Here is a 14,304-nt window from a genome sequence, read left to right on the forward strand (position 1 = left end):
GCCTGCTCTAGACGGCCATCTCGGTGGCAGCATGCGGGGGCCTGGGCGGACAAATTCTGGCAGCTGGCAACAGTCATAATCTGAAAACTGTAACCACGTTTGAGAGCTAAGGGTGCGGTAACTGGTAAAGGGGAGGGAATGGCACAAAAGCCAGACACAGTTCCTCCTGCTCGTGCAGCACATGCAGAGCCATCACCTTCCGCCTCACAGCAACCCCAGTTAAGGAAATGCAGTCATCGTAAAATCTGTGATGGGGTATCACCGCCTGAGCAGCAGCGTGGGCAGAGGCTGCTGCCTGGCGCCAATGGGCTCAATCAGGCACAGTCTGCAGCAGCCTCACAGGTGCTTCACGAGGCGAAGCATCCTTGGCTCTTGCAGGGCCTGGCACCCGCAAGCTACAGCCTGAGAAGAGCATGCAGCCTTGGGGTGGAAGAGGAGAGAGATGGATGGAGGGTCTCTGGGGTAGAGAAATCCAGCACGGTTCTGCTGGCCCACCTGAGGCTGAGCAAAGCCCTTCGGTCTCCCAGCACAGCTCAGCCAGCACCAGCCAGCTCCATGCAAAGGGCGATGCAGAAGGGGCAGGATGGGGGTCTGAGGTCCAAAGTCTGCATTTGCCGTTGGGGTGTTTCCAGACGCTGCTGTCCGCGTGGGACCCGGCCACATTACAGGGCTGTTGGCAGCAGACCTGCCCCACCGCAGGGCATGCCTCACGTTTGGTTAGAGTCCCCGTCGTATTTACTGCTGCTGGCACAGGCACCCAGGCAGCGTGTTTATTACTTACACGTTAACATGTTCTTTCTGTTGCAGAAAGCCACCAGCAAAGCCACAGCTATCAGTCAGGTCCCCGCAACCTTCCTGGCATTCGAGCCGGTGTTAAGGATCACCACCAAATTTAACAAACAGCATCTGTGGCCCAACTTTTGCTCTACTACCCAGTGCTGAATCAGAACTTTGCCTTTCATCTTGAAACATTATTTGCAACGACATACGTGGTACAGGCACCCTAACACCCAGCCATGGGACCCTGTGCCCGCGGAGCCGCCTGCCCAGCGCGGCTGAGGGAGGCCCTGCCCGCACCCAGGGCCAGCGCTGCCCCGGCCAGCAGCACACGGGCCCTGCGGCAGCACCCAGAGCTGCTGCCGGCGCGCCCACGTCCGGAAGGGGCTCCCCGTTTTTTCATTTAGGGCCAGTCCTACCGTTAGTTTCCCCTCAGTGAAGGCCAGAGCAGCGGCCGGTAACACCAGTACAATTTGGTGCAGCCCCTGTGGGTAATGAGCAGGCTCGACTGCTGCAGGAACCGCTGGGGCCACTGCCCCCCGTGCTCTCCATTGCCCACAGGTTCTGAGAGCAGGCAGGTTTTGCTCCCCACCCTCATCTTCTTCCTCCTTTACCTGCAATTCATTGACTTACCTACCTTTGCCCTTCCAGGTCTTGGTTCTCCTTCCTTGCCTCCCCCACAGGAGCCCCTCCCTTCAGCCCCTCATTTGAGCAAGGTCAGTCTCCCCCACGTCTCTCCCCTGCGCCCGCAGCCCTCTCCTCACCGACTCCCCTTCCCCAGTTTCCACAGTCATGGCACGCAGCAGCAGCAGCCCGGCAGGGCCCAGGAGCCATGCTGGCCGCAGGGCTGCTCCGACCCCTCCTCGCTTCTCCCATGTCCTGGGTCACAGGGAAAGGCTCCTCCTGGCACCGTGGCTGGCCATGAGATGACACACTCGGTTTCCCCATTTTCTGTGCAGAAGCTGCAGAGCATGTCCCTCAGCTGTGTCCAGTCTTTGACCTCATTATGCAGTTTGCATGATACAGGGTTTTTTTTAAAGCTACACAATAATAATAATAAAACTACATCATAATAATACATAGTAATTTGTTTTCACTGTGAGCATCACAAGCATGGAAGAGTTAAATGGTCATGAAGGTAAGTTTACCCCAGGATGGATGCAAAAGCAGGGGACAGAAATCCGGAATCCTGCATCACAACCTTAGGACATTATCCCCCCATCAGGAGCAAAAAGCATGCTAATTATTCCTATAGACAGTGCTCCAGACAAGGTGAGTTACAGTACGAGTTAAGCAGCTCGCAACTCTTATCATCTGAACAAAAGCCACACTACAATTTATATATAATAGGTAATTTTTATTTAAAAAAACATTGCAACTGACAGAGAAAATAAACTCCATGAAATGTGCCATACATTCAAAGACATGTATTTAAAGTAATTGATTTCTTATTCTCTGAGGTGATCATTGATACAGATACTTAAATGAAAGAACAAAAACAAAGTTCCGTAATATTCTGCTCCTAAAGTATCTTCCAAGATGAAGTTCAAGAGTTCCTGGCCAAGAGCCCTACCTTGCTAAATGCCACATACAGAAGATGACCTGGACATGGTTTCACTGGCTTCTCTTCCAGCATTTGCAGCTCTGGTGTGAGACTGGTCTGCAGAGCTCACTGGTTTGGGTACTGGTGACAGACTCGGGAATCTGCCCAGGGAAGAGTCCCAAAAGGAAAAAACAACAGTTGTTTTATCCTCAGTAATACCTGTAGTTCAAAGCCAAAGAGGTGGCCAAAGCTGCGCACTCCCCGGTGAAGCTGTAACATACAGAAGTATATTTCTTAAGAGCCATTTATTTATGATATCCCCGTTTCATAGAATATTAGAAAAAGACCACCATATACAAAAATCTAATCATTACAAGTTAAAAAAACCCCTTCAGACCATTAAAACACACAAGAAGGTCTTTGTTTGCATACAGTAGAAATACAATCCTCATTAAAGCATCATACTGGAGAAGCCAGTTGTTAAGTAAGTTTTCAATTAAAAAAGACAAAAGCCCAGATGCTCCTGTAACACAGCCAGGACACTGGAGAAAAGAGAGGAACAAAACATTCATAGTCTGCCACGCCAGGTACATAGTCTTCGTAAGGTCACTTCAGGCCTGAAAGAACTGAACATACTCTGTTCGGTATGGACCAGAGGGACAGCAGGGACCTCCTGAGGACGCCCCTCCCTCCACCCCCTGCACTGCCCCCGCCAAAGGGCTTGGCCACAGGGCAGGACTTCTGCCTGCGTTTGGGGCTGCCCCTGCCACCACCATGTCCTCCAGAACCAAGTGGCACGTGCAGTGGGAGCCCCGATGTCAGCCCGGGGCTACCTGGGGAGTCAGGAGGGCACAGGGACAGGGACAGCCCGCTCTTCCCCATCACGTGAGAGACATCCCCAGCCCAGCATCACACAACCACTGCTGCAGCCTTGCTGACGCCTCCCCTCCAGAGTACACTTTGCCACCAACGAGGACAGTCCAGACTCAAATCACGGGGTTCCCAAATAAAACCAGGCAGGGGAAGCACCTAACTTACACACTAAAGTTACTAAACCTCAGACTTGCTGCCATCAGTACAAAAACATAAGCTCTTGGGCTAATCCTGCAGAAAAAAGCGATTCTTGAAAACCTGTGACAGCTCTGACACCTTGCCGTGCTCAGCAGGACTCGCCTGGCAGCAGGGAGGGAGCCTCCCAAAGCAGCGAGGACCTGCGGGTCCCCACCACCTGCGGCCGCCAGCCGCATGCCGTTCTCCAAAAGGGCACGGTGACCTACACTGGCAAACAGCCACTATAGACAACATCTGTGTTTATAAATAAACTCTCTGCTCTTGCAGCTTTCCCAGTCTAAGTACAGGCTGCTGATTATTCTAAGGGCCTAGAAGATCTTAAGCAACAGAAAAAAGAAAAATGTGGTCTCCCTTCCTTGTCGAGTCAGTACGAGAAATACCCCAATGGTTCTTGTTTGGCATTAAATAACATGAAGATGAATCTCAGCCTCAGCAAACGGAGCTGTCAGATGCTAGTCCTGCTCCACAGGATACGGCTTTTTCTCTGGCTCAAGCTTTTTCACTTCCCCTTCTGAGGCAATGGAAGCGGAGTGGCGTTTACCTTTGTGGCTCAATTGCCATCTAGAAATAACTTGCCTGGCGATACAGGCAACATGCATCTGCTGGCCCTTGTTTGTGAAAGACTCCTGCAGCCCAGCTCTGCGCTGCGCACAGCTGGAGGAGCAGAGCTGCCCTGGGCGCGGGGCGGGCTGCTCAAACAAAACCCATCGCTTCACAGCACGACTACCAAAGTTACCTGCAGTCTCCTGTTAGCTCCTCCTTTGGCTGAGCCCTTGACCAGCTGTGCCTGCTCTAAGCACGGCTCCAGCACCGTGCATGCTCAGACCACCTTCATCACCTCATGTCGAGCGCTGATCCACTGCGGGGTGAACACCTGCCATTCACTCCTTAGTGCACCGATGCTTTACGCTGCACCTGGCGGGTTCATTTCTGGCTGCTCACCTCTTCGCGGGGCCTCCCGCCCTCACCTTCTCTGCTCAGCAGACACCCTTCTTCAAGGCAAGAGAAAGCTCCTGCACTTGCTCTTCAATGCTTCTTCCTACATCACGGAGATACTGAATGCTAGCATATGCCACGGACCTCCTGCTAATATACAGACTTTATATTATATAAATAGGTAAAAGTTTCAAACAAAATATCCTATTATTTTTGTGGTGTAACATTTTTAAATAGCATTAAAAACACAAACCATCCAGCCCTTGTGATTAAATATACAAACATTCGTGAATGTATAAGGCTCATAGGTACATATGCAAAAATAAAGTGCCCCTCCCCCACCAAGAAACAGTTCTGTACAGCGAAGTCTGAAAACAGAGAGAGCAAGTTATTTAAAATAAAACCTCCCGAGGTGGAAGTGCAGCCAGATTTTCAATCCTTGTTCTCATTTCTGCTTTCACCTTGGCAACACAGGAGTATTTACAGTGGAAGAGGAGCCGCCGTGGCTGGCTCTGCAGCGCCGCCGGCCTGCAGCCTGTCCTGCCAAGCCCCTCACAGGGCCTTGGTGCTGGCTGGGTGTGCAGTGTGGGACGCGGGCTTCTGAGGGTACTGGCTGTACAGGTAAACCTGCAGGAGGATAGTGATGTCCACAAAAACCTGCAGGAGTCCGCAGATGGAGAACTGGAAGGGGGCCTGATTCAAGATGAAGTACACAGTCTTGAATGTGTCCCCGCTGGTCCACATCAGCACCATCTTGACACTGAAAGACAGAAAAGAGGGGAAGAGTATTTACCGAGAAGAACTTGGCTGGTGATTAGACCTGCCACGCCAGAGGATCCTCCCCCCCCCCAGGGTTATACCCAGCAGTGGGCTGGGACTCCCCTCCCCCTACCAAGGGCAGACAGCCTGCCGAGCAGGAGTGCCGTACTTGGGAGGATCAGATTCTCCACCCCACCAACTGCAGCACTCTTATCTCAGCAATTACAGCTCCAAACGCCTGTGGCTATGAAGGTACACAACATTTTAAGACCTCCAGCCAGGACAGGACTCGGCGGTGCTCTGTAAACAGAACTGCCGCATGCTGACAGCACTGCCCACGAACCACAGCAACACAGCCCACCGAGAGCCACGGCAGCCGCCTGTGCAGGCCGTTTTGTGCTCACACAAGGTGAACTGACAAATGGACTGCACCCTCATGCACACCCGCCTTGTTAGCATCTGCTGAAACAAACGCTTCTGATACCAGAAATCACCACAGAAAACACAAAACCAAAAAACCAGGTTGTCCAGTACCACAGGGAGAGGGGAAACAACATGCCTGCAGCTGTTACTGGAAGGACAAACATCACTAGGGATTTTTATCAAGGACACAGATCAAGAGCAATGCTCAGGCTTCCTTTTAATAGCCATCCTTGCTTTCATCTCGATGTACTGCTGAGCCATCCCCTGTTCTTGCAGTCCAGCTCCTGCTCCCCCCCACCAGGAGGAACTCTGGGGAACAGTAGCAAATTCTTCACACAGATCAATTTTTTTTTCAGTGCTTTCAACAAAATGTGAACAACAAGATCCTGAAGGCTGTTTCCCAGCTTTGTACACTTTAACAGGAGAGCTTTTTAAGCAGCTGGATAAGCCATAGTGGACAAAAGCTTTGTAGTTCACAGTATGAGCATTGCGCATGATTTGTCATAATTATAAGCAATTACATTTTGCCAGCACTGACTCCAATTCATCAAATGCAGTCAGGCCCATGCAGCGGGGTAGGACTTAATGTTCATTTCTCCAACATCGGGCAGGGAGCTAGCACAATTTGTATTTTGGACGCAAGTACACAACGCTGTCATAAGCCAAATGCCGCAGAACCCACTCTCCCCCTGTATGGGAAGGGCGGCCAAGAGCACCAGCTCGTACCGTCCCGCCACACACGGAGGCACGAGGAGCCCCTCGGACAGCCGGGAGCGTGGCACGGGTCTGCAGTCCTGGGGAGCTTCCACTGAGGGGGTCTGCGTGGAAGTGCAGGCAAGGAGATGGGGTGGAGCGAGCAGTCATTCCCACCCAAGGTCATTCTAAAACTGTAAATAAATCATCAGAGAAGGAAAACGACTGCTGAGCCCAGTGTGATTTGCGCTCAGTACACACAGCCTGCACCACCTGCCTTGTGTGCATTCCCAGCCACACCGACTCACCTCACATCACATGTAAGGGAGGTTTACAGACACAGGTGATGGCGGGGATTGTTTGGGATTTTAATCAGGAAGGGCAATAAACTCTGAAGGTAATAAAACTGGCACCTTGCTTGCAGGCAGCCAACATTCCCCATCCTCTGATTTTAAGCTTATCAGTGTGTGCTGAGCAACTGATCACAATTCAGTTGTGAATCTGTCCTGCGTGGTGGGGGACCCTCACTAAAAGCACATGCTAAACCTGCCAGGTCAAACTAACTGCTGTTGACAGAAAGGCAATTCACAGACACCACAAAATATTGGAACAGTAATTTTACATGCGAAGCATATTTGTCACATATTCCCCATGGAGAAAGCTACCTGGGTTTTAAAAGTGACCCCACAGAGCAGTGCAGATGTGGAGGAGAAGGTACAGGCTGTCAGAAGATGTACAGCCTACAAAAGAGTTTACTCCCACAAAGGAAGAATCATCACTGGGGGAAGCCGTACGGACACGTGCAGCTCAGCAGCAGCACAGGATCAAGCACTAGAAGCACACCTCTCCATGTGTCACCTGCTGTGCAGAGTTTGCCAAAGCAATTCTGGGTTTAGCTAGGAAGCCGCCTGTGAACTCAACAGCCTGCAACACTGACTACGTGTTGGTGCACCCTCCCGTAGCCTTTGTGTGTTCCAGAGCCCTGCTCTTCAGGTCGTACACCAGGCACTCGAGGAAAGCAGCATTACACCTGGAGTTCTCACTGGGACATGGCAGAAAAACCTCAACTTGTCCTTTGCAAAAATGATTTTAAAGAACCTAATGAACAGCTGAAAGAGCTAACACCACTGGTCTGTCACTGAATCAAAAAATACGCATGCTTCTCTATCCAGTAGCTGGACAAAACAGCACAGAAAAGCTGAAAATCACCAAGGTACTATAAAAATGCAAAATAAAAATATACAAAACACTTGACGGTCCACAAAACCTTAGGACTGCAGCTGCACCAAGGTTCTCGGAGCCCAGGGTTAACGCAAAGCAGTGGCTGTGGGAGTGCTGGCTGCTCTGCAGAGAGGCTGGGAATGGACAGAGGGAGCATGCCCAGCACAGACTTAGGAGTGTGGGGAAACCAAAAACAGCTCAGCAGGGAAATGGGGACAGTGTCACGCAAGAAGTGAGAAGAGGCATCAACGAGCCACAGAGGAAAGCAGAGAAGACATCAGAGGAGCAGAAGGTGGTCAAGTGAGAAGGGGGTAGGAAAAAAAGGGGGGAGCAGGACAGGGAATGACAGGAACAGAAGAGACCTGGGAACTGAGGACACAAGTCCTTGGAAACGATCTGAATTTGGGGTGGACAGATGGAGGAGTACAGCCTGGGACAAGGGCGTTCAGGGTTGTATTGGGTTTGCGTGGCAAGGTGTTTTGGTAGTGGGGGGCCACACGGGCGGCTTCTGTGAGAAGCTGCCAGAAGCTGCCCCCATGTCTGATGGAGCCCACACCAGCCAGTTCCGAGATGGACCCACTGCTGGCCAAGGCTGAGCCCGTCAGCAACAGCAGCAGCCCCTCTGGGATAGTGTATTTAAGGCGGGGTGGGGTGGGGGGTGGAACTGCTGCCTGTGGAGAAGCCCATGGTGAGGCAGGCTGTCCCTCTCAGCCCATGGAGGTCTGTGGTGGAGCAGACATCTACCCACAGCCCATGGCAGGCCCCATGCTGGAGCAGGGAGATGCCCGAAGGAGGCTATCGCCCTGTGGGAAGCCTGTGCTGAAGCAGCTCCCGGCAGGGCCCATGAACCTGAGGAGAGAGGAGTCTGGGCTGGAGCATGTTTGCTGGCAGGGCTTGGGACCCCACAGGGGACCCGTGCTGGCTGGAGCAGTCCATCCCTGAGGGATGGCATCCCATGGGAAGGATACGCGGAAAGGACACACAGTGGAGTGGTTTGTGAAGAACCACAGCCCGTAGGAAGGACCCACATTGAAGAAGTTCATGGAGGACTGTCGCCCATGGGAAGGGACACCAGGCTGGAGCAGTAGAAGAGCACGAGGAGGAAGGAGCAGCAGAGACAATGTGCAATGAACTGACCACAGCCCCCATTCCCCGGCCCCCTGCGCTGCTCCAGAGGGGAGGAGGCAGAGAAACCAGGAACGAAGCTGAGCCTGAGAAGAAGGGAAGAAAGGAGGGGTGGGGCAAAGGTGTTTTGAGATTTGGTTTTATTTCTCACTGTCCTACTCTGATTGGCAATAAATTAATTTCCCCAAGTTGGGTCTGTTTTGCCCATGACAGTAGCCGGTGAGTGACCTCCCTGTCCTTACAAAAGGCTCACGGGTTGAGGTATTTTTCTCTTCCCTGTCCAGTTGAGGAGGGGGAGTGACAGCGCAGCTTAGTGGGCACCTGGTGTCCAGCCAAGGTCAACCCACTACAAGGATGAAGCTCTAGGGAATGCACAGAAGAGGCGTGCACTGGACCAGGACCCCGCACCTCATCACTGTAATGTCTGCAAGCATCCCCGAATGCCCCCAGCACCCTCTGCAATTAAGTACACGTCTCATTCCTCACGTGCCCGCCTTGGGGGGGGGGAGAAGCGCCAACTGCTGTCAGCTCTCCCCCATCTCAACCAGCACCCGTTTGCACACACAGCCTGAAAGTTTCACCTTACCGAGAAACCCATCGAGTGTCTGCATGGCATCTTGGGGGCAAACAGAGCTGCCCCTGCCCCCACTACCACATCATGCTTCAGGAGGCTGGGAAAGGGGCTGAATGACATTTAAACCAACATTGTGGCTTCTGCCACGTCCTAATTTCCAGGCACTCAGGTACAACAGTAATGGTCATCGTCGTCGTCCCTTTATTTGGGCTGTGCGACTGCCTTGTCCTTGCTGCATACACAGATGCCATTCGCAGTAATGCAACGGTGCGTGCATGACTATGCGTGACCATCACTGCTCTCGTACTCGCAGCTATCACTGTCACTTCAAGGAAGCCACACAGGATAGAAAAGCCAGGTTTTGTCCGCAGCTTCTCAACCTCACCCAGTCACTTGGGGAAGAGAGGTAACTCTTGCTATTAGTCTTACTTTTGGGGTAGAAAAGAAAGAAACCAACCTATCCTGGGCAGACAGCTGCCTCTTACCTGCCCCACAGGAGAAAAGAGCAGTGTCTGTGTGAAAAGGGAGTGTCTTGCTGCCCAAAAGAAATCGAAGTTTTCAGTTGGTTGTGGGGAAGGAAGAGGAAAAAGGGGAAAGCACACCAAGTCCTTCTTCCACTGCTCTGCTGTAACCTCCATTTGCAGAATGAAGCCGCGGTCCGTTCCTGTAAGATCTGCAAGGCTGATTTTTAAAAAAGCTACCAATGCATCACAGGGGGCATCCCTCCAGTCTCAGCTTTCTTCCCCTGCAGGACTCCATGTGCCAGGTGACAGAAAATCTGTGGGATCAAAGCAACAGCATGAGTGTCCTGGAGAGCCACATGACACAGCAGCAGCTCCAATGCAGGCTGCCAGTGGTGGCCAACAAATCCTCCGTGTGGCTCTGCTCCTTTGCAATGCCATGTGCCATCAGCTGGCAGATCATAGCCTGTGGGCATACGTCTGGCCCTTGGCCCCACGGTGCAAGAGAAAATGCTGCGCTATTAAGGTATGTGAGGCTTTGCTGCAAGAGCCGGTCACGGCCCACTATCAACACTGTGCGAGACTGGACAGCACCACACAGCAGCAAAAATCTTCCAACCTATCTCACAGGGATCAACTTCATGCTGTATCTTCCCCACATCTGCAAAGCCATGTGAGCGAGGCTGTTCTGCACAGCACTGGCTATGCAGCAAAGCAGGCTTTCGGAGTAAAGAAACCGGCGTCTTTCCTGAAAGAGCCTGAAGCCAAGCTGGGGAGATGTGGAAGGCAGGAGCTGCTCACCTCGCTGATACGGAGGATACAGTCCAGCGGAGCAGCACAAATGAGTGAGCAGGTTAGAGGTGAGCAGTGCCACAGAGCAATTTGGGGAGGCAGAAATAAACAAATGGCAGCATCTGGTTGTGTGACAACAGAGATGCCAACTGGAGGGGCAGGAGGCAGGGACTGTGCTGAAATAGCTGGTATTGCCAGAGGCTGGAGCAGACTTGCAGTAAAAATAGCACTTCCCAGTAATGTAAATCAGTACTGCAGTATCCAATGACAACAAACCTAAAAGCAAGCACCTTCCTCAGTTGAGTTTGTTACAAGGAGTTGCTAATGTACTACCAGTCAATGTCAAGTCTGTGTAAACTGCAGCTGACCACAAAGAGGAAAAGCCGGTATTTTTCAACTACTCTTAAAATCTGAAAGAGCACTTATTTATTCAGCTGCTGGAATTAATTCTCAGAAAGACACACCATCACTTCTGATCAGACACCAGACTAGGGGTGGGTTGCTAAATGCTGGGCTTTAGTATGGTAATGTAAGAATACCCTACAGCGCTGCCATTCTCTACCACCGATGGTAGGTTTCAGAAAGACACAGTACCAATCTTCACTTACTAAATAAATAAATGGCATGCTGAAAAACAGCATTCCCTTTTCTCAAGGAACAGCTTGCTTTATTCAGGTTCCTTGTATATTTTGTACTAGTTCTGAAGTAACAGCAACTAGAGGTAAAAAACACTTATTAGTACACTGTATTTGCAGTCAGCCAACAAACTGTGATTTTTATGGAACACTCCTGAAATTATTCAATGTAGAAAGAGCTTGTAAAGTGCAGTCAAAAAAAACCAACACCTTTCCGTTGCTTTTCTTTGAGAAACTGTACTAGAGGCTGACTTATTTACAAAACAACGGGATTAGCCAGATATGTAGGCTTAATCCCCTTTATCCAGGACTAATGCTACTCGAATCAAGCTTTTTAGCATCTTCATCCTTTTGCTCAAAACCTGGTTGCAACAGTCTCAAGTGTCCGATGTTCCACTGGAGTCTTTGCACACTCTGCTCAACGTTAGTCACTTCTTGGTCATTACACCTTTCTTCTTCCTTCATCGAAAGGGCAAAAACTACCAAAAAAAGGGTCTTGTAAACAAACATATGAGATGTGAAGCCCCCTCTTCCCTCCTCCCTGGTAAAACAGTCTGTCTTAAGACTGGCTGCAACCATCCATTAAAGTCCGTCACAAGTGCAGCGCATTTGCAGAGCTGCAGAGCAACAGCCTGCAGCACACGGGCTGTACTTGGCACAAAACCGACACAAGACGACAGACACGGTGGTACTCGCTTCCCGTTTGCACTGTTGATTTTCTCACACCGACGTTATGACTCTGCATGTTTGTAGCTTAACACACAAACCAAAAATACCCTGCAAGCTGGAAGACACACAGAGAATCAAACGTTAGACAGTGGCTTCCGCTGAGAAATTCTGTAGTGGTTTGACCAGACGTTTCAGCACAAATAGCAACAGGAGGTACGTGTTGCCCTGATGTAATTACATCCTGCTACAGACACAAACTTAGTGCTAATTGTGCTTAGACAGCCAATGAACTCAAAAATCGTAAGTTATTTTCAATAACAGAAAAATTAATATAAGTTATTGACCTTTATCTACTTTGAAAGTTGCGCGCTTTTTTTTTTCCTTTCTTTCTATGCCAGGCAGCTGGAACTAAAAAAAGGATAATTAGCCTGGACTCTTTTTGTTTAAAAATTAGTGAAGTTGGCCACAACTTCCCCACATCAAGGTCAAGTGCTAGACCAAGACCCAGGGGATGCGGATTCAAAAATGTGAGTTTTTAGACTGACACAGTGTCAGACATTTTTTCATGTATTGGCACTCGACTTTCATATATGTTAAAAAATGGTGACAGTTCTTTAACTGACTGGGCATACAAAAGCAGAATAAAATCATTTAAGAGCTGACAAGCTAGTATTTCCTTCAGGAATAAGGTCCACATCACAACTGCCTGTCAATGAGTATTTTGAACACTGCATTCGGTTTTGGGAAGCGAGGAAGTGGGTGCAGAAGGTATCTCTCCTGCAACCTTTTAAGCTGTTACCTCCCACAGCATGGGAATGTCTGGAAGAGAAACCAGATTCAGTTATAACATCCTGGCTTTGGAAAACTTTCAGCTCCCATTTGCAGCTCCAAAATAGTCTACTTAGAGAAGACAGCAAGCATCCGTAACACTGCACTTCAATCAGAGGCTGGCCTGCCTTCAACAGTGAATCACAGACCAGAAAACACAAAACCCAAATGCCATGGTATTTTTAACACTGCACAAAACAAACAAAAATTAATAAATAGAGCATTTGTTCCTAACAAAAAGCCATATGGCTTAACAGAAAAGGAGCTCTCCTGATGCTAACCAAATTGTTTAGCCTGCCAAAAATTATTAAAAGGAAAAAAAAAACCCCACCACTGGGATCAGATATCCAAAGTGCAAGTTTGAAAATCTGGAAACTAAACGTGCATACGCTGAGACAGGTCACTCTGTGTAAGTGAGCACAGACCTCGTTTTTAAATACTGCACAGCCAGCTGAGAATCCAAGCGTGAAACTCCACCAGCCCTACGTGCTCTGCCGCGGAGAGAGCACCTTACCTCACTGCTCAGCAATCCCTGAGCTGGGGCAGCGCTGACCATCCGCAGAGGGAGCCAGCTGCGCAGGCCCGCAGTGCTAGCGGGGGTCAAGAGGCACGCAACAAGAGAAATCCAGCATTTATTTTGGATCTCTGGAACCAAGCTAAAGCAGTTGAGTTAAAGCCACATCCATGAGCACTGGAAACCACAGCCAGCTGCCATACAAGAGCAAGCTGTCTGAAAGCTCCTGTGATTTTCAAGGTCTGTACATGTCACTGAGGAAAGATGAAATAGAGGATTTCCCTCTGGAACACCATCAGGCAAACAAACCCAAAAAGATGCAGCCTCAAGTGATTGATTGTTGGTGGCTTCTTTTTTATTACATGCATTATATGCAGGCTCACAAATAAACAATGTTTTATGGAAAAATAGCGTAAACAAGTATTTGACAATTATTTTTCTTCATGAACATCTGCTTCCTGAACTCCCAAGAGCGGCAGTGTGTCAGGTGTTTTGACGCTGCTCGGCACACCCAGCCAAACGCCGGTGTTTGTCAGCACATGTCTGTCACGGGGAAACTGCAGGGCATGCAACACAGGGCTGGTGGGTAGTCAGGGTCACTGCACGGCCTCTGGCTGCTCCAAGCAGCTATGCCTGAAGTTTTGCCTGTACGGGTCCAGAAGGTGGTAACCCTTAACAGCTACAGAATGCTTCTAGTACCCTACAACTTGTGCTGCAGAAAGAAGGGCAGCAGGTCTTAACAGCCTCCAACCCCTACGTCTGCATCAGGCACAAAAATACATTTTCTGTGGATCAGAGGAACGACCTGAACCCCTCCAGGCCCTTCCTGCCTGCAGACTCGAACGGGTGCTGGCCAGGCTGCAAAGCTCAGGGCTACTCAGACATGTGCTACGAACACCCATGAGACGGGCTCTGCTTCTAGCAGGTTTGGAAGCTTCAGGACCTGCACGAGCAGCTTTCCTTGGGTGCCGGGCACCAAGTCGTGCCCCACGCTGCTTGCGGTAATACAGTCAGCTGCCAATGCACACAGTAGTGTCAGCTTAATGTAAATGGTGCAGAGCACACCTAAATTACACCACCCTTCAGCATTTCACTCGTGAAGTTGCTCTTGAGCATCTGTCCTTCTCTGTCTCACGCCTCCCACTCAAGGCTTTAAATCGATGGAGCTGCGGGCACAGCTGCTGGTTAATGCTGCTCTAGGTGCTCTCGTGCTGCCCATTTACTCCCCAGCCACTCGGCACAGCTAGCTGAACCAGCCACCTTGCCTCCCCGGGGCCCCACAG

General features: G+C 50.3%; 1 protein-coding gene across 3 annotated transcripts in view; it reads right to left on the reverse strand.

The window, feature by feature from the left end:
- Positions 1-1,847: 1,847 nt before the first annotated feature.
- Positions 1,848-14,304, reverse strand: part of SLC66A2 (solute carrier family 66 member 2) — a 65,721-nt gene continuing 53,264 nt past the window's right edge. For 2 of the 3 annotated variants that reach the window (XM_055704977.1, XM_055704978.1), the window contains one exon: positions 1,848-5,087. In XM_055704977.1, the coding sequence (XP_055560952.1) occupies positions 4,880-5,087 (208 nt within the window). In that variant the 3' untranslated portion in view covers positions 1,848-4,879. Of the gene's footprint in view, positions 5,088-9,607; positions 9,901-14,304 lie in introns of all 3 variants that reach the window. The other variant, XR_008731384.1, reaches the window with a different exon arrangement.

The sequence above is a fragment of the Falco cherrug genome, chromosome 3, assembly GCF_023634085.1.
Source record: "Falco cherrug isolate bFalChe1 chromosome 3, bFalChe1.pri, whole genome shotgun sequence".
NCBI lineage: Eukaryota > Metazoa > Chordata > Aves > Falconiformes > Falconidae > Falco > Falco cherrug.